Below are 19,018 nucleotides of genomic sequence, written 5' to 3' on the forward strand. Positions count from 1 at the left end.
CGTAGTTGGCAGGATTCGAACCTGCGCGGGGAAACCCCAATGGATTTCTAGTCCATCGCCTTCACCGCTCGGCCACAACTACCTGCTCCAGGCCTCTCTCTCCTGCTCCTCACATGCCCCGTGCAATGACACCTGGCTCCCTGGGGGCTTCAGGGCCAGGCTTCACTCCAAGCCCTGCATTGGGGACCTCCACTGAGCAGGACAGGTGGCAGGCTTCCAGAAGCCTCGACAGCTGTCACCACAGGGGCTATGGCTGCAGGTCCCAGTGCCTTGTCCTCAGATGGGCTCCTGCCATATCCTGCTATTGATAAAAGGAACAAAAGCCATTTAGAAACCCAACTAGACATAATGTAGCAACACTAGGCCTAATGTAACAAGACCAGGTATAATGTAACATGAACTTAATACAGAATACAGTAGCTATATAGAGACTGGACATGAGGCAAAGCAGGATGTCCTTCGTTTCCAAGGTGAGCAAGCAGAATGCTCCACCAGATGAAGAAAAGCTACGTGATGTTTTCTGTGTAGAAGAACAAAACGACAACGTGTGTGCTCAAGAAACAGGGTCAAAGAGCGGACACTTGTAATTCAAAGGGTACCATGCTGCGAAGACCACCGGGGGCCACTAGAGACCCCAGATGAAGACCTTCGGATCCCAAAAAAGAACTTCCGACATAGGGCACGTTTATTTAAATAATCTACGTTTAATGCATGAACTAAGTGGTAGAAACAAACGAATATGCAATTAGTATGTGTAATAAATACCAAGAAGCATGAGTCCTGCACACGTGCTCGATTAGAGGAACGATCCTTGGAGTGTCTGGTGCGCGGCAATCAAAGTACCTGCTTTTTAACACTTTCAAAACAGTGTTAAGGAGTATTTTTTTCTGAGTTTTCAGTATCACTATGAGGATGATGCTGATTTCATGCCCCAGATAGCATCTTGACTGCTTCCAGGGAAGAAGGATAGGCAACTTTGTGGAGACAACCAGGGATGAAGGTAGTTGTGGAGTAGCATATTAGATCCCACTTTCCTTCTCTAATTTAACTCCTCTCCTCTCCTCTCCCCTCTTCTCCTCTCCTCTCCTCTCCTCTCCTGTCTTCTCCTGTCCTCTCCTCTCGTCTGACTCCTCATGTCCTCTCCTCAGCCATTAATCTCTCACCCTATACTCATAGCAGAACTACTCCACACCCCTGATAATGTTTGTGTTCTCCTCTGGAGCCACTCAAGCAGATCCAGTACTCAAGGTGGGGTCTCACAAAAGCAGAATAAAGTGGAGTAGAGGGGGACAATGACCTCCACTGATCTTCTGGTCACACTGCTTCTGACACCGCCCACGATACAACCGGCTTTCTGGACTGCAAGCACACAGTGCCAGCTTGGTTTCAGTTTTTTCATCTGCCAATACTGCCAAGACCTTCTCTGCAGGACTGCCCCAAACCCATCATGGCCCAGCCTGTATCCATGTTTGGGATTGCCCTGAGCCAGGCACAGGACCTCACACTTGGCCTTGTTGAACTTAATGAGCTTTGCACACCCCACCGCTCTAGCCTGTCAAGGTCCCTCTGGATGGCATCACTCAGCTTGGCGTTACCTGCAATCTCACTTGAAGGTGCACTCAACCCCACTGTCCATTTGTCTGACAAAGATGTTAAAATATACTGATCCCAATATGGACCCCAGAGGACACCATTCATCACTGGTCTCCACCTGGACCTCAAGACATTGACCACAAGTCTTTGAGTGTGACCATCCAGCCAATTCCTTATACAACGCCTGGTCCACATCTCTAATCCATGTCTTTCCATTTCAGAGACCAGGATGCTGTGTTGGGCAGTATTAAATGTTGCACGCAAATAGATGACATCCGTCACTCCTCCATTATCCACCAATGTTGCTACCCCACAATACAGAGTCACTCAGTTTGTCTGGCATGATTTGCCCTAGGGGAAGCCAGGTGGGCTATCACCAGTCACCACTTTGTTTTCCATGTCCCTTAGCCTAGTTTCCAGGAGGATCCGCCACAGCATTCAGTCAGGGGAAGACGTGCACCTGCCCCAATACTCATGCACCTGGAGAAGCAATGACTGCTGAGCAGCACTGAGGAGAGAAATGCATCATCTGGAAGACTAAACAGAGACACTGGATGTTCCTTTGTTCTTGGCTACCTGCTTGTGTGGAGGAGGCCTTGGCTTGCTGCTGAGCACCTTATGTGCCTTTTTCCACCAAAACATCAATGACTAGCAAAGTGCATCAGCAAAAGGAAAGGAAGGATAACCCTGACCACCAAATGCCAGGGGTCGGGCTGAGATTCAGGCTTAGAAAGGCAACTTCTCCCCGCCTGATTCTGAAGACACCCTCCACAACTCAGCTAAGCACACATGTCCATTTTTTCCTGTCACCTCAGGAAGCGTTGTCATCTCAGCCCAGTTCATCAAGGGGCTTCTGTCTTCTGCCAGGAGGTACTCAGGGCAGGCACTGAGAAGTCGCTGCTTCCTGAGCACACATGCATGATGCTCTGGGTACACTGGCAGAAGACATGAGATCAGCTCTTGGATGCTTTCAGTGGCTGGAGTCAAGACTGACCCTGAGAGAGATCACAAGGCTTGATAAGGAGGTTAAAGACTCATACTTCATTTCCCTGAGGCTTTTTCATTTTTCTCATGCCCGCTTCCTTATTTTGGTGTCCTAGTATCATCCCAGGGATGTCTATTCACAATTAGTGTTAAGATTAGGAGAGAAGCCAAGGCTCTTCCTTGCAGAGCAGGTGACTGTGTGAGAAAAGAGGAGGAGAACAAACCACCATGATTCTCCATGAATGCTGCTCAAAGTCTTTAATGAGAAGGAGCAAAAGCAGTGGCACAGAAGAGAGATCAAGAAACACGTCTGCAGGATTCAGGGAGACACAGAGAACAGCCCATTTCCCAAGGACAAGCTCCACACAAAGCGCTTGCCTTTCCCCTTTCTGCTCTACCTGCTGGCAATCCCAGCCCAGCAAGAGCAGTCCCTAACTCCAGCACCCTCCCCCAGTAGCAGGAGGTTCAGCAAAACAGAAGAGAACGAGCCCTTTCTCCAGGAGCTCAGAGCAGAGCAGAGCCAGAGGACGCACGGCGAGGCCTGTTGTGCAGCCAGGAGCCGTGGGCAGAGGACACCCAGCCCATCTGCAAGCCCTGGCCACACTCCTGCTGTGCAGTCCCCATCATTCTTCCTGCTCCAGAAGGGATGGTATACCAGGTTCAGCAGTTCAGACGGCAGCGAGGGGGAGGCAGGCACAGCCCTGACCCCCCCAGACCAAGGGAGCCCCCAGAAGAGATGGGAACCCCCCCGGTGCTGAGGGTGCTCCCAACAGCAGCTGACAGAGAGGATCCCACGACTGTGTTCTGAGGGAAAGAGGTGAGGATGGGGCCCGGCAGGGTCACCACCACCGGGGAGACCTCGATGGCCACCGTCGAGTCACCACAGCGGGCGACACAGGGCTCACTGCAGCTGCTTGCAAGTGGGGTTGGGCCACAGGAACCACAAGGTGGTGGGATACAGGGTCTGAAGCAAGACATCTCTCAGTGAGGGAGGCAAAGCTGAAACACAGAGCAAGAGGGAACATGGAATCCCAACTTCAGCCGGTCATTCTTGTCCTCAGTTCTCTCTGCAGATACACTTTACTGCCCTCCGTCTCCATTTGGAGGTCCATGTCTAGAAATTGATCTTACTGACATGTACTACAGGCATGATATCTCAGCTTAGCGCTAGATTTGAACGCCTAGGACCGAAGAAGTGTCTAACTGCTTGCTGATTCCACAAGGACCTCTTCATGCATTACCTAGTGCAAAAGCACAGATGAAGGCTGATGCAACTATTTCAGCAAAATAGGCTGCATGGAACAAGTGTCTCAGAAATCAGCTCTTGAAAACACACAATATGCATAGAGCTGCCATGGCCCTCACCGTGCTCTCTGAGTTGCATAGTCCAGAAGGGCTGAACTGCTTTTGGGACAGGACCCAGCTCAGTGGATTTAAAGCCCCTGTGGAGAGCCTAATCAAACCCCATCTCCGGAACAACCAGTGCTGCACAGAAGGAGGCACTGGGTGCGCTTGGCCATTTGGTTAGAGACCATCTACCTAAAGCAGAAATTCTGCTGAGCAGACCTCCCTGCAGCTGAGCCCCGTTCATCCTCTTGTGCTTCAGAGAACCTCTCTCTTCCCAGCTCTCCCCAGCCAACCCCATCAAAAGGGAAAGAGGTGACAGCCCTTGAACCGTTCTATTGCAGGGCCAAGCTGAGGCAGCCCAAGGATCCACCTGAGTAGCCTCCATGACAGCAGTTCAGCCCACGGGGAGAAATGGAGCACACAGAGGCTTACCTCGTTCCTCGAGGAAAGGGAGGCAAGAGAGGAGGATGCAGAGCCTGGAGCAGCACAGGCTTTTATGCTGTGTCCCAGAGCCCCGTGGGGCCACAAACATTCCCTACTCATGAAGCATCTAATCACCCAGTAGTTACTGCTTTCCAAAGAATTGTGGTGATTATGCCCTCACCTCTTTCATCTGAAATTTTCGACTCCGTAGGGCTGCTCTCAATCCCATCATGGCCCAGCCTGTATCCATGGTTGGAATTCCACTGACCCAGGTGCAGGACCTTAGACTTCACCTTCTTGAACTTCATGTCATTTGCACAACCCTTCTCTCCATTCTGTCAAGGTCCCTCTGGATCGCACTCCTTCTCTCTGGTTTACCAAGCACATCACTCAGCTTGGTGTCATCTGAAACTCACTGCGGATCCCACTGTCCATGTCCCCAACAAACACGTTGAACAATACTGGTCCCAACACAAACCCCTGAGAGACACGACTCATCACGGGTCTCCACTTAGACTTCAAGACAAAGATGGCAACTCTTTGAGTGTGACCATCCAGACAACTCCTTATACAATGAGTGGTCCACTTGTCAAATGCATGCCTCTCTGTTATGGAATCAAGGATGTTGTATGGGACAATACTAAATGCTCCAGACAGGTGGACGACCTTAAAAACTCTTCTGTTATCCACTGATGTTGAAATGTGGGTTTGGTGTGGTGGTTTTTTATGTGTTTGGTTTGTTTCTGTGGTTTTGGTTTGTTGTTTTGGGTTTTTTTATGTATGTAATTTTTAATTTTAATTTTTATTATTACTGGTACATCATTGCCGCAGCCCATGCCTTTGCATTCTGTGAACTATGTATCATGGTTAGGCACATGTGGTTAAGATGGAGGGAAGTAGTTGCTGAGTGCCTCCACCATCTCCATGTCAGTTGTAGCCAGGTGTCCCATTTCACTCATCAGGGAAGTACAGTTTCTTCACTTGTTGTCCTACATACCTGAAGAAACCCATCTTATAATTTTTCACATCCCACACCAAGTTTGGCTTCTTGACTTCCTGAACCCCTCCTTGCACTCCTGGGCTATTTCCCTCCAATCTCCCCAGGATGTGTATCCCTGCCTCCACTGCCTGTGCATTTAGGTTTTCCCCCTTAGTTTGGCTAAGAGGTATTTGGCAAGCTGGCCTCCTGCTTCCCCTGTATGATTTCTTGCACACCAAGACTGCGTGTTCTAGCAGTCTAAGAAAAATGTCTTTCAATATCTCCCAGCTCTTGTTCACTTGTGTATCTCTGAGTGCAGATTCCCAAGAGATCCTATGCACAAGTGCCCCAAACAACTGAAAGTTTTCCTTCCTGAGGTTTAGGGTCCTGACCCTACTTTTTACTCGTCCTGTATCTCTCAAGACAGAGAATCCCTCCAGGCCATGATTGCTGCAGCCAGTCCTGCCCACAGTCTTGACACCTAGATAAGTTCTTCCACATTAGTAGACAACAGACCAAGTAGTGCCTCTCCTCTGGATGAACTCTCCATCACCCGTAATAATAACTTGTCCTTAATAGACTCGAGTAGTTTCCCGGACTGCTTGCAGTTTGCTGTGCTGCTTTGGCACCAGATGTCTGGGTGGTTGAAGTTCTCTATCAGCATCAGGGCTTTGTGAGTGTGGTACTTTCTCCAGTGGGTCACCAGAGACACACATGAGAAAGTGGGAAAGTTCAAGACTGCATAAAGCCACTTCTCCAGAGAAGTGGAAAGTTCAGTGGCAGAGAAGGGTCATTGTGGGTTGGAGGGAAGTTGCTTGCAACCAGGACTGAGGACCACAAGGTCCTCAAATATGCTTATCAGGCTCTGCCACAGCCTGTTTTTTCCTTCCCATGAGCCCAGAGAACAAAGGGGACAGGCAGGTCTCTTTCAAGTAACCTCTCCATGGGATCTTCATAGCTATGTCCCTTGATGACTTGGCCAGGCCCTCGTGTTTCTTCCAGCCAGGGGTCTGGGTTCAGCTTGGGAAGTGGAGAACCTGGGGGAAACGAGCAAGTCAGCACATAAGAGGTTGACCAAAGACATGCCCATGTCCATCTCTGAAAGAGACCCACACCCAAATTGACCTGTTTTGCTCAGTAATTTCATCCCAGAGGCCAGAGGCGTGCATGGCCTGATTTTGAGGAGAGACGAAGGGCAAGGAGCCAAAAGCTCATGGCCTTTTTTCTTGGTCACACATGGGGTGACCCATTCCATGCATTTCAGACTACAAAGGGACATTGGATCAGTCTCGCACAGCACCTGGGACTCATCATGATGTGGAAGAGTTGGGAAAAACCCCGAGCTCCAGGCAAACGTGAGTCATCATGCTGTGGACTCCAGTGGACAAAGTGCCCCAGCCTCAGGCATCTCAGAGATACCAGAGTCATAGCCTCATTCTTCCAAAAGTTCTGCTTTCATCAAAGGCATTTCCACACCTTTTAGCATCGTTCCTGAATCAACTGCTGCTTCTATGCAGTCTTGTGCTGCTGCCAAATTCCAAGGCATTGCCATTCGATTGCTGTTCAAGGGCTCTTGAGACACCATGCTCTTTCGAATAATGATGGTTAGAAGGGACTGCTGGAGGACCTCTGGGGAGATCTCGGGCTCTGAGCAGACAAAGCTTCCCACTTAGCTCAGGAAGCTCTGAGCCTTGTCCTGTTGACTTCTGAACTCTGCCACCGTTGGAAAGATCACTGTCTCTACGACAGCACATCCAGGGCTGCACTGTGCCCCTCGTGGGCCACCAGGAGATGGCCGTGAGCACTGTTTAGCAGTTACCGAGTAAGGTCTGGGGAGATGAGATGAATAGATTTCTTCATGCGGTCAGTACAATGACATCTCAGGGATGCCCACTTCTCTTTCTCATTCTCAGTCCGGTTGTTTCATCCCACTTTTAAAACCCACCCATATCGTGGTTTGATCGGAATGAGCCGAGAGACCTGAATGTGCTCCATGAAGAACATGAGGGCTGGATGTGTGAATGCCACCTCGTCCGCATTTAACTTTCATGCCATTGACTAGAAGCCCCTTCTGGGCAGAAGGTCTGACAGGAAGAAGAGGGAAAGTCTGTACAAGCAGAAGTTTCACTGTAAATCCTGGAAGGAGCCTTTACTCCTAATCCTGGTGTCTACTTCCCATCCACCTCCAGACCTCGCCCCATAACCCTGGGATCTCCTGGAGAGAGGTAGTGGCAGAGGACCAGGCAGAACGTGAGGACTGGAGCACATGATGCATACGGTAAGGCTGACGGCACTAGGGTGGTGGAGCCTAGTAAAGATGAGAAGGTGGGGAGCAGGAGATGGATGTAACTGCAAGAAAGCAGGAGGTCAGAAGCTGTTATCAGGGAATTTGGTCTGCTCAGAGCAGTAGGTTGGAGCAGAGGACCTCCAGACATCCATTCCAATTGTTGTAATTCTCAGGTATGCTGAATCAAAGAATCATTTTGATTGGAAGAGAGTCTCAGGATAATCAAATCCAGCTGTTAACCTAACACTGTCACATGAGTCCTTGAGCAGCCAGCAAAAGGCCATGCCTTGGAAGACAGCAACAGTTCAAGATCACATAGAACCACCAGTGGTTTCCAGAGGTATCTGGTGGTTTCTGGTATCGCTGGTGCACCTGAGGCCAGGACAACATGTCCACTGAAATTCACAGCAGGGTGACTCGTGTTTGCCGGGAGTTCAGGGTTTTTCCCAGGTGCTCTGGGAGGCTGATCCAATGTCCCTTTGTAGTCTGAAATGCACGGAATGGGCCATGCCATTCCTGATCCAAGAAAAATGGCCATGAGCATTTGGCTCCCTGCCCTGTACCTCTCCTCATAAGCAGCCCATGCAAGCCTCTGGGCTCTGGAGTTTCCTTGCCGAGCAAAACAGGTCCCTTTGGGTGTGGGTCTCTTTCAGGAAAGGACAAGGGCATCTCTTTGATCACAAAACCTGGATGTGGTAGAGGCTGATGAGTGTGAACAAGGTCCTTGTGGCTGTCACTCCAGCCCACAAGGGACTTCCCGCCAGCCCACTACAGTCTTTCCTTGCTGTTCAGCTTTGCCACATTCCTGTAGAGGTGCATCTCTTCTCCTGTATGAGATTGCACAGTCTTGACGTTCTGCTTCAACTTAGCCACAGTGTCCATTGCGTCTACAATGACCTGTGGGGAGAAATGTCTCTCAGGGTTAGATGGTGTGTCGGCACAGAAAACACTGGAGAATTGAACTGAGGAGTCCTTTAAAGCTGAACTTCACCGTGACTGGTGGTTGTGCTCACCATCAAGAATGCAATGTGACAATCCATATCACAAAAGACCACATAACATCTACCTGAGTACTAGCCTTAGACCTCGGACGTAATTTGCCTTATGAAGCTGGGACACAGATTAATTACTTTGGTGTCCAGCAGTATGAAACAGGAGCACAACATTTGGGATGAAAGGAGCAAGTAATTAACCACCAGCGAGGACTCATCAAGTGACAGCTACTATAAGTTGAGATGCTTCATGAGTAAGGAATGTTTGCAGCCACACAGGGCTCTAGGACACAGCATAAAAGGCTGCGCTGCTCCAGGCTCTGCATCCTCCTCTCTTGCCTCCTTTTCCTCGAGGAACGAGGTAAGCCTCTGTGTGCTCCATCTCTCCTCGTGGGCTGAACTGCTATCATGGAGGCTACTCAGGTGGATCCTTGGGCTGCCTCAGCTTGGCCCTGCAATAGAACTGTTCAAGGGCTGTCACTTCTTTCCCTTTTGATGGGGTTGGCTGGGGAGGGCTTGGAAGAGGGGGTTTGTTTTGAGCACAAGGGGGTGAATGGGGCTCAGCTGCAGGGAGGTCTGCTCAGCAGAATTTCTACTTTAGACAGATGGTCTCTAACCAAATGGCCAAGTGCACCCAGTGCCTCCTTCAATGCAACACTGGTTGTTCTGGAGATGGGGTTTGATTAGGCTCTCCACAGGGGCTTTAAATCCACTGAGATGGGTCCTGTCCCAAAATCCGTTCAGCCCTTCTGGACCATGCAACTCAGAGAGCACGGTGAGGGCCATGGCAGCTCTATGCACATTGTGTGTTTTCTAGAGCTGATTTCTGAGACACTTGTTCCACGCAGCCTATTTGTGCTGGAATAGTTGCATCAACCTTCATCTGTGCTTTTACACTGGGTAATGCTTGAGGAGGTCCTTGTGGAATCAGCAAGCAGTTAGGCACTTCTTTGGTCCTAGGCGTTCAAATCTAGCGCTAAGCTGAGATGTCACGCCTGTAGTACATGTCAGCAAGATCGCTTTCTAGACATGGACCACCAAATGCAGACGGAGGGCAATAAAGTGTTTTGGCAGAGAGAACTGAGGACAAGAACGACCGGCTGAAGTTGGGATTCTGTGTTCCCTCTCCGCTCTCTGTTTCAGCTTTGCCTCCCTCACCGAGAGATGTCTTGCTTCAGACCATGTATCCCACCACCTTGTGGTTCCTGTGGCCCAACCCCACTTGCAAGCAGCTGCAGTGAGCCCTGTGTCGCCCGCTGTGGTGACTCGACAGTGGCCATCGAGGCCTCCCCAGTGGTGGTGACCCTGCCGGGCCCCATCCTCACCTCTTTCCCTCAGAACACAGTCGTGGGATCCTCTCTGTCGGCTGCTGTTGGGAGCACCCTCAGCACCGGGGGGGTTCCCATCTCTTCTGGGGGCTCCCTTCGTCTGGGGGGGTCAGGGCTGTGCCTGCCTCCCCCTCGCTGCCGTCTGAATTGCTGAACCTGGTACACCATCTCTTCTGGAGCAGGAAGAATGATGGGGACTGCACAGCAGGAGTGTGGCCAGGGCTTGCAGATGGGCTGGGTGTCCTCATGCCACCTGGCAGGAGGGACCTGTGCCCACGGCTCCTGGCTGCACATCAGGCCTCGCCGTGCCTCCTCCGGCTCTGCTATGCTCTGAGCTCCTCGAGAAAGGGCTCGTTCTCTTCTATTTTGCTGAACCTGCTGCTGCTGGAGGGAGGGTGCTGGAGTTAGGGACTGCTCTTGCTGGGCTGGGATTGCCAGCAGGTAGAGCAGAAAGGGGAAAGGCAAGCGCTTTGTGTGGAGCTTGTCCTTGGGAAATGGGTTGTTCTCTGTGTCTCCCTGAATCCTGCAGACGTGTTTCTTCATCTCTCTTCTGTGCCACTGCTTTTGCTCCTTCTCATTAAAGACTTTGAGCAGCATTCTTGGAGAATCATGGTGGTTTGTCCTCTTCCTCCCTCATGTAGTCATCTGCTCTGCAAGGAAGAACATTGGCTTCTCTCTTGTTCTTACCACTAGTTGTGAAAAGAGATCCCTGGACTGACACCAGAGCACTCAAATAAGCAAGCAGGCAAGAGAAAAATCAAAAAGCACTGCAGAAATGGAATGTGAGTCTTTAACCTCCTTATCAAGCCTTGTGATCTCTCTCAGGGTCAGTCTTGACTCGGGCCACTGAAATCATCCAAGAGCTGATCTCATGTCTTCTGCCAGTGTACCCAGAGCATCATGCATGTGTGCTCAGGAAGCAGCGACTTCTCAGTGCCTGCCCTGAGTACCTCCTGGCAGAAGACAGAAGCCCCTTGATGAACTGGGCTGAGATGACAACGCTTCCTGAGGTGACAGGAAAAAATGGACATGTGTGCTTAGCTGAGTTGTGGAGGGCATCTTCAGAATCAGGCGGGGAGAAGTTGCCTTTCTAAGCCTGAATCTCAGCCCAACTCCTGGCATTTGGTGGTCAGGGTTATCCCTCCTTTCCTTTTGCTGATGCACTTTGCTAGTCATTGATGTTTTGGATGGAAGTGGCACCTCAGTCCTCCTCCACACAAGCAGGTAGCCAAGAACAAAGGAATATCCAGTGTCTCTGTTTAGTCTTCCAGATGATGCATTTCTCTCCTCAGTGCTTCTCCAGCAATCCCCCTCAGCAGTCATTGCTTCTCCAGGTGCATGAGTATTGGGGCAGGTGCACGTCTTCCCCTGACTGAATGCAGTTGCTTCTGCTCTCTCTTTTGGTCCTACCTGCTCCCAGCAGCAAGTGGAAATCTTTCTGCAAGGTGTCCTTCCTCTGCAGGAGGAGACCCTGATGTCTGCATGCCAGGTGCCCTTACAGGGACTCCACAGATGTCATCATGTGTCTGAGTCCCATTTCTGCACAGCTAGAGGATCTGCCAGCCCTGCCACAGGGACACTGAGGTGATTAAGGACTCTGCTCATTTGCCATACAAGGACAGGCTGGGAGAGCTGGGGTTGGGTAGCCTGGGGAAGGGAAGGCTGAGGGGGCACCTTATGTATTTCTCCAAACACTTGGTGTGGGAGGATGGAGAGGCAGAGTAATATGAGCTCTTATCAAATATACCCAGTAAGAGGGCAAGAAGCAATGGACAGAGGTGGAAATAAAGGAAATGTCACACACACAAACTCTGTTTTCCTGTGAGGGTGGTCAAAGACCAGTGTTCCAAGTGACCACATGTGAATGTCTATACAGGCCTTGTGACAGGTCCTCTCCGCTTTTTTTGCAAACTTCATATGAAGAACAGCCGTTGTGATTCTCTCTCTCATTGGTGTTGCGGGAGTAAACTCCAGGGGATGGGTATGGACTGGAAAGGGGGAAAGTGCTGGCCATCATGATCCTGCTCTCTGTAACTGCCTCTTCTTGTAGCACTGCTCATCACAGAACTATAGAATGTCCTGAGTTGGAGGGGATGGCAGAGTGGGAGTCTGCAAACACTGTGCCAAATCCTCTATACTTTTTTTTTTTCTTTGAGCAACCCTGGAAGCATAGACTTGAGGAGCTTCACATCCTTGAGGTGAAGAGTCTAGTTGTGAGAGGCTCCTTGTGTTTCCCTTGGCTATAAGTTGCAAGAGAAATGAGGATGTCTCAGTTTTTAACTAACAAGAACATTGCTACAGCCACTTCTAGTAAACTTCAGAACGTCTCTTCAATGCAGAGTCTGGACAAGCTAGGTCAGTGGCTCTGCACATGGGCTGGGGACATAAGGTCTCCAAGATATGCAGTCTTGATTGTTAAACAGAGTATTTCAAACCAAGTTACCGTGCATACCAGGATCTCTTGTCAGAAAAAGTGCTGTAGATGAAATAACACTGTGCTCTGAACACAGGCCCTGTACATAGCAGCAGCCCCTCCGAAGGGAATGCAACCCCACACCTGACCAGACAGTACTGGAGAGATGGAAAAGATAAAGAAGGATGGAGGACAAATTCACTCCAGTCTGACTTTGAGACATTATGTAAAGAACAGGCATCCTCCCACTGTGCCCTCAAATTGCAAACCTGGTTTCATGAAATACAACGTATGCCTTGGTCCACACCTTGGCATTCCCGATCCTCATCTTTACTCTGACATAGCATTGTGCTTTTCTTGCCAGGTGCAGCCAGCAGCGGCAGGTCCAGCCCTGGGTCAGCCCAAAAATCCCCATCTCCTAGCTCCTGAGCCCAGCCTGGAGCCATCTCAGCAGGAAGAATACGCTGGTCTCAGTGGGTGTTGTCCAAGTCATATGGACCCTGATGCTGTACCAGCATTTCTCACTAGCCCCCATCTGGGATCTCTCAGTCAGAAAGTGAGGAGCAGCAGGGAGGGAGAATCTTCCCAGGAAAAGCAGCTGTGTGATGGCAGGGAACAAAGGCCCAGAGTAGAGGCTGTTACCTGTGACCCTGCATTACAGAGACACGACAGCACCTGCCTCTGTGCTGCTCTGATCACCTCCTGCCCGGGTTGCAGAGCGGAGCTTCCAGGACACGGGGCTGTTCTGCTGGGATGCAGCAGCAGGGCGGAGACTTTCCTTTGCCCGTTGCTGCCTGAGTGGGGGACAGGGAGGTGTGGAGCCAGAGCTGCCATGGGCAGCAGGAGAAGCAAGGCTCTGTGGCTTTGACAAGGAGCAGCTGCCAAGCACTCTGGATCCCAGTGAAAGAAAAACCTCCTTGCGTTGGCCGGGAATCGAACCCGGGTCAACTGCTTGGAAGGCAGCTATGCTCACCACTATACCACCAACGCAGCTGGTTGCAATAGTCTCTACTGCTGCTGCACTTTACCACTGTCCTCCTCCTTCTGTTCCTAACATCCTGAGCAGGTCAGAGGGGAAGAATCTCGCCACACACATGGGAGACCAGTAAGAGATATGGGACGGGAAAGCTTCCAGGTGAAGGCAAACGCAGGGACAGGGCTTAGCAAAAACTGCTGTGGGAAAAACAGACTCGACTTGGGGGAAATTAACAAAAACACAAACATAGACCAGCACCTTTCCTCCCCTCTACACAGGCTCAACTTCACTCCTTCACTCCAGACTCCTCTACTCACCCAAAGGGCACCGGGGGTATGCATTTTCCCTCTGCTCTTTCTGACACTTTTTTTTTTTTCTTCTTCCTCCCTCTGTGCAACATTTTCTACCCTTTCTGGATTATGTTTTTGTAGAGGCCACAAATTTTGATGATGGCTCAGCAATGTCCTGTTAGGTTAGCTGTGGAAATGGAACCAGCTGTGTGCAGCATCTTATGTCTTCTCTCAGAGGCCACCCCCCAGCACCCGCTCTCCTCTCCACCACCAACCCCCAACCACACAGAACCAACACAGCGCCCATTGGGAAGAGCTGCTCAGCCCTGCTCCTGGATGGACCTACAGGTGGGCACAGCAGCAGACAGACTGGGACAGAGAAAGCCGCAGGTTCTGGAGGCAATTGCATTGGTGTTTCCCAGACTAGGGGAAAGAAGGCTTGTCCTCCTCTCCAGCTGCAGAGCCCTGGAGGTCCCCTCTTGTGTCTGGGAAGCTGGGGACTGAGCTGCCTGGTGGGAAGGGAGAAATAGCATTGTCCCCAGGTCATCCCCTGCCTGCTGGGGGAGCTCTGTGCTGTGCTCTGCCTGCTGCTCCACAGCCCCCTCTACCTTGCTGAGGGGCACTTTGGGAGTGGTGCCAGCTGAGAAAGCAAAGGAGAAGGTGTGAGTGGCAGAGAGAGGGGGCTGAGGGTGTGGGACAGCCCTGGGCAGCCCTGGGTGTCAGGGAGTCAGAAAGAGTCAGAAAGCAAAGCTGAGGATAAACTAGCATATTTTGTGGAGTTAAGAGACTGAGAATTCCTGCTCTCCTTTTTTCTGTGGTATCTCCTTGGCATTCTTGTAGCTGAGAGATCAATACTGCAGCTGTGATGACAATGACTACTATGAGTTCTCAGGGGCTGGTAGTTATTCAGGTAGGACACATGGAGGAAGCCTTGCGAATGCTACTAGAAATCTCTGATGACCTAGTTAAAGGAGGAATAAAGTCTTTTCTTCATATCCAGAATGTGCAAAATATCGACAACATCATGTGGGAATTAAATATCCTATTGCTTTGATCACTTTCCTGAGATGGTATTTCTGAATCAATGAATTGCAGAGCAACAAAGTGTTGCCTGAACATCGTGCGTAGATGACCACCTGTAAAACAGAAAAGATAAAGTGAAGGAGTCCACAAAAACCAAACAGCCAAACCCCACCGCCCCTCAAAAAAACCAACCAAACAAACAACAACAAAAAAAACCTGACACAAAGACCTCCATCTCAGTGCACAGAGTTTACAGCTGGAATACCTCCTGAGTCATGCAACCTCAGCTGAACTGAAGCAGTGTTTGGGCAACGTTTCCTAAATCTCTTTCAAATATTAGAATTAGAATTTGTGAAACCTCACATTTGTTCCATCCATTGTGATCTCTTTGGATTTCTGATCTCTTTGGATTTCTGATGTTTTCTTTTTATTGGCGTTTCACAGATAAGGAGGAGTTTCTGGCATCTTTGTAGCCAAAAACTTCGCAAATTTGCATCTCAAAGTCAGGAGTCACCCCAAGGGCTCCTGGTTTCCTTTCTGAAGCAAAACAGCCACCCAGAAAAATTGTGGGATCCATACCAAGGCCTGGCTGCCCTACATACCACTCTAATAGTAAGACAGTTTTGGTTATTCTTTGTTTGTAATCCCACTCGCTCCAGTCACTGACACCACAGGCTGCAGGGTGTCCACAGACTGCAGACAGACTGCAGAGATGAGATGCAGGGCTCAACCAGATGAGTGCACTGACTGGCCCTGTTTTCATGGGACCAGCCTGTTTTATACCCTTTCCTCCCTTTGTTCCTCCCTGTTTGCCCTTCATTGAGTCATTGATTGACAAGGTTTGGTTCTTCTCAATGTTTCCTGTATCATTTGTCCCTTATTAACATGTCAGGTGACCCAGTTTATTCTGAAATTTTCTACAACTGGATAAGCGTCATACCTCTTTCACACTCCCCTCTCTTATGGGGAGAAAATTAAAGGGAACTGAAAAGAGTTGTTGATCAAGGTAATGACAGTTTAAAAAGGAGAGAAAAAGCTGTGCACACAAGCAAAAATGGACTTAATTCACTACTTTGCATCATCAGGCAGATGTCCAGCTACTTCCTAGGAAGCAGGGGCTCAGAATGTCTAAGTGTGGCTTGTGAAAACAAACACCTTAACCATGAACATGGTCTCTTCCTCCTCCATTCCTTGAGCTTTTCTTGCTGTGCCAAACATCATATGGTATGGAATACGCATTTGGGCAGTTTGGGCCAGCTGTCCTGCTGTGTTCCCTCCCAGTCTCCATCCTATCTCAAGACTACGGGTCTTTGTGGAGAGAAAGACTTGACTCTGTACAAGTACTGTTCAGCAATAGCCAATATATTGGTGTTTTTTCAACACTCTTTCAGCCACAAGTGCGAAGCACACACCACACGAACTGCTAGGAAGAAGGCTGACTCCATGCCAGCCCAACACAGTACAATCTCCACCCCTCATTCCATGCCATCTGCATCATGCTCAGGTGCAATGTTCTCTGAAACATTGAAGTATCCTCTGACCATACCATTCACACATTGTGTTATTTCTATAGCCTACTTAAACCTTTCCACTTGCCTAACCCACACTGCATTAAAATATTTCATCCTTCTACCCCATAACTTTCTTTTTATTTCCTATTTTATCCGTTTCTTATTCCCAAAATCCACTCTTAGCAACACTTGCTATTTTTCTACTGTGGTGGATTGGGCTGCAGCTGGACTCCCACCCAGCTCTTCTTTCATGTCCCCTCCTCAACAGGGCAGGACAGAAGGAGAAAATAAGATGAAAAATCTCTTGAGATAAGAATGGGAAGATCGTTGACTGATTATCATCAAAGGCAAAACAGGCTGACTTGGGGAAAATTAATCCATTTATTGCCAATTAAAATAGATTGGATGGTGAGAAACAAAGACAAAACAAAAACACCTTCCCCCCACCTCTCCTTATTCTTCCCAGGCTAAACTTCACTCCTTCATTCCCCAATCTCCTGCAGTGATGTGAATTAGGTATTAATGACACAAACTGGAAGAGAAAAAGCTGCTTGGGTATAAGCAAGTCTAGAATTGGAACTGAAATGAGATTGAAATAAGCTGAGAGAAAATACAAACAGAAGTTACATTTCACTTTAATGAACACTCCTTCTGGCAAGCCAGAGAAAGAATCAGACAGAAAGTACCAGGTTCAATGAGTTATGGATCCACTCCTCAGTCTACATGAGAAGGGAACTAATTAAAACAAAGCTACTGCAGCGAGCTGGCAATGCTTCAGCTTACCCTTTCTGTTTTGAACTGAGCAAGTTACTAGTTAGTTTGGGAAAGAGATCTTTGTTCTGAGTGGAAAAAAATCAGATCAAGTCTAGACTAGAACCCAGTCTCTCCCACCAGTAGCAAGGACACTTCCAGGAGACACAGCTCCTCCCCTCCAATCCTAAGGTACTAACTTGTTTCTCAACTCATTATTGAGGGCTCTTTTTTGAGGGGGAAAATTCCAGGCTATAACTTTTGCTTTGATGAAGAGGAAAGCAACCATCTGTTTCCCAAGCCAGAGAGTTTGTCTACTCAATGGACATGGAGGTATAGTGGTAGGGGAGGATAAGAACAACTATAATTTATTCCAATATGCCAGGTAAAAAAGGACAGATATTTCAAGGATTTAACTGCAAAGGATTGCTCAAATAAAACAGGCCTTTTGAAAAGCATTTCACTTCATTCATAAATACCGTTTAATTATTTCAGTAGGGAAACTCCTATAATCTTTGCATCTACAAGGAATCCATCACCTGGAGAGTGAAAAAACAGTCATCTGCTCCCTAAGTAACCACTTGTCAATGCATGTCCTCAGGCTTTGCTTGACTTCCTGGTTCCTCAAGCTGTAGATGATGGGGTTGAGCATGGGAGTGACAACTGTGTAAGACAGGGAAACTGTTTTCTTCATGTTGGATGAAAGGCTGGACTTGGGTCGCAGGTGAATGATGCCAGTTGTGCTGTAGAAAAGAGTCACTACCACCAGGTGAGCTGCACAGGTGGAAAAGGCTCGCCTCTGGCCCACAGCCAAGGGTAGCTGAAGAACAGCATGGATAATGCAAAGATAAGAGATGGCTATCAGAGAAAAGGGAATCATGACTATTAGGACAATAGCAATAAAAATCAGTAGTTCAAAGAAGGCTGTGTCTACACACACCAGCTTCAGCAAAGGAGAAACATCACAAAAGAAATGATCGACTGTGTTTCTCCCACAGAAGGGCAGGGTAAATAACCATGTGGTGAAGCCCAGAGCCACAGGGACACCAGACAGCCAAGACCCAATGGCCATCTTGAAGCAGCGATCCCTGTTCATCATGGTGGCATAATGCAATGGGTGGCATATTGCTGCTTGCCGGTCATAAGCCATTGCTCCTAAGAGGAAACACTCACAGGTGACAAAAAGAATAATGCAGTTGAGCTGCAAGGCACAAGCTGTGAAGGAAATAATTTTTCTCTCCACCAGCAGAATTGCAAGCATCTTGGGGACAATGGTGAGGCTGTAGCAGATTTCTGTCAAGGCAAGATTCTTTAGGAGGTAGTACATTGGCGTCTGTAGGACAGGGTCAACAGTTGTGATCACAACAATTAGAGAGTTCCCTATCAACGTGGCCAGGAACATGATGAAAATCAGCATGAAAAACAGGAGCTGCATCTTGCCATGGAAGGCAAACCCTGAAAGTAAGAAGTGAGTAGCGACAGTTTGGTTTCCTGGCTTCATTTCCTCAACAGCTCCTGTCCTAATAGAGAAAAAGCAAGACAAAACACACAACAAAAGCATTAGTAGCTTGGGACAGACTTATGGTCTCAGGAATAGCTACAGTTGCAAGTAAAATGGAGCTTAAAATATGAATGAGATGAAACTTGGATCGAATATGACAGTGGTCCCAGTGGAAAAATATCTCATCTGGGCAACCTATACAAGTTCATCTTTAACAGTCACAGGCTGGGATTCATCTTCTCTAAATTAGGTAAACAGAAAATAGACATACAAATTTCCAATGACCATTCTGTCTTTGTTTTATATAGAAAGAAATGAATACTTCCAAAGGGCAGGTCACCTTAGTATAAGATTGGGATCTATGATGTGACAGAAGAATTCACTGTGGATGGGCTGGATGTCTCTCAGTAAATTTCAGCATCCAAATGTCTGAAGGCATCTAAATGTGAGCCAGTCATCTTGGAATTGCTTTGTATTTAATGGTGGGAAATACAGCACAAGACAGAAGCACAGTTCATTTCCTTCTAAGGCAGATGTCCAAGGATGCCAGGATTGGAGGTGTCATTAATAATGAAGTGAGTATACGATGACCCGACTTTTTGATAGCTGGAATTAAATGAA

At 48.7% G+C, this 19,018-nt stretch overlaps 1 protein-coding gene and 2 non-coding genes across 3 annotated transcripts; all 3 read right to left on the reverse strand.

Annotated features, from left to right (window-relative positions):
- TRNAS-AGA (transfer RNA serine (anticodon AGA)) lies at nt 1–82 on the reverse strand. Its single transcript has one exon. It is a non-coding gene; the product is annotated as a tRNA-Ser (tRNA).
- A 13,182-nt stretch (nt 83–13,264) lies between these two features.
- TRNAG-UCC (transfer RNA glycine (anticodon UCC)) lies at nt 13,265–13,336 on the reverse strand. The gene has a single exon. It is a non-coding gene; the product is annotated as a tRNA-Gly (tRNA).
- A 4,095-nt stretch (nt 13,337–17,431) lies between these two features.
- LOC135992559 (olfactory receptor 10A7-like) lies at nt 17,432–18,400 on the reverse strand. Its single transcript, XM_065641845.1, has one exon. It carries the CDS (start codon nt 18,395–18,397, stop codon nt 17,432–17,434), a length of 966 nt encoding a protein of 321 aa, XP_065497917.1. The 5' UTR covers nt 18,398–18,400.
- Nucleotides 18,401–19,018: the final 618 nt, after the last annotated feature.

The sequence above is a fragment of the Caloenas nicobarica genome, chromosome 10, assembly GCF_036013445.1.
Source record: "Caloenas nicobarica isolate bCalNic1 chromosome 10, bCalNic1.hap1, whole genome shotgun sequence".
In the NCBI taxonomy this organism is placed as follows: domain Eukaryota; kingdom Metazoa; phylum Chordata; class Aves; order Columbiformes; family Columbidae; genus Caloenas; species Caloenas nicobarica.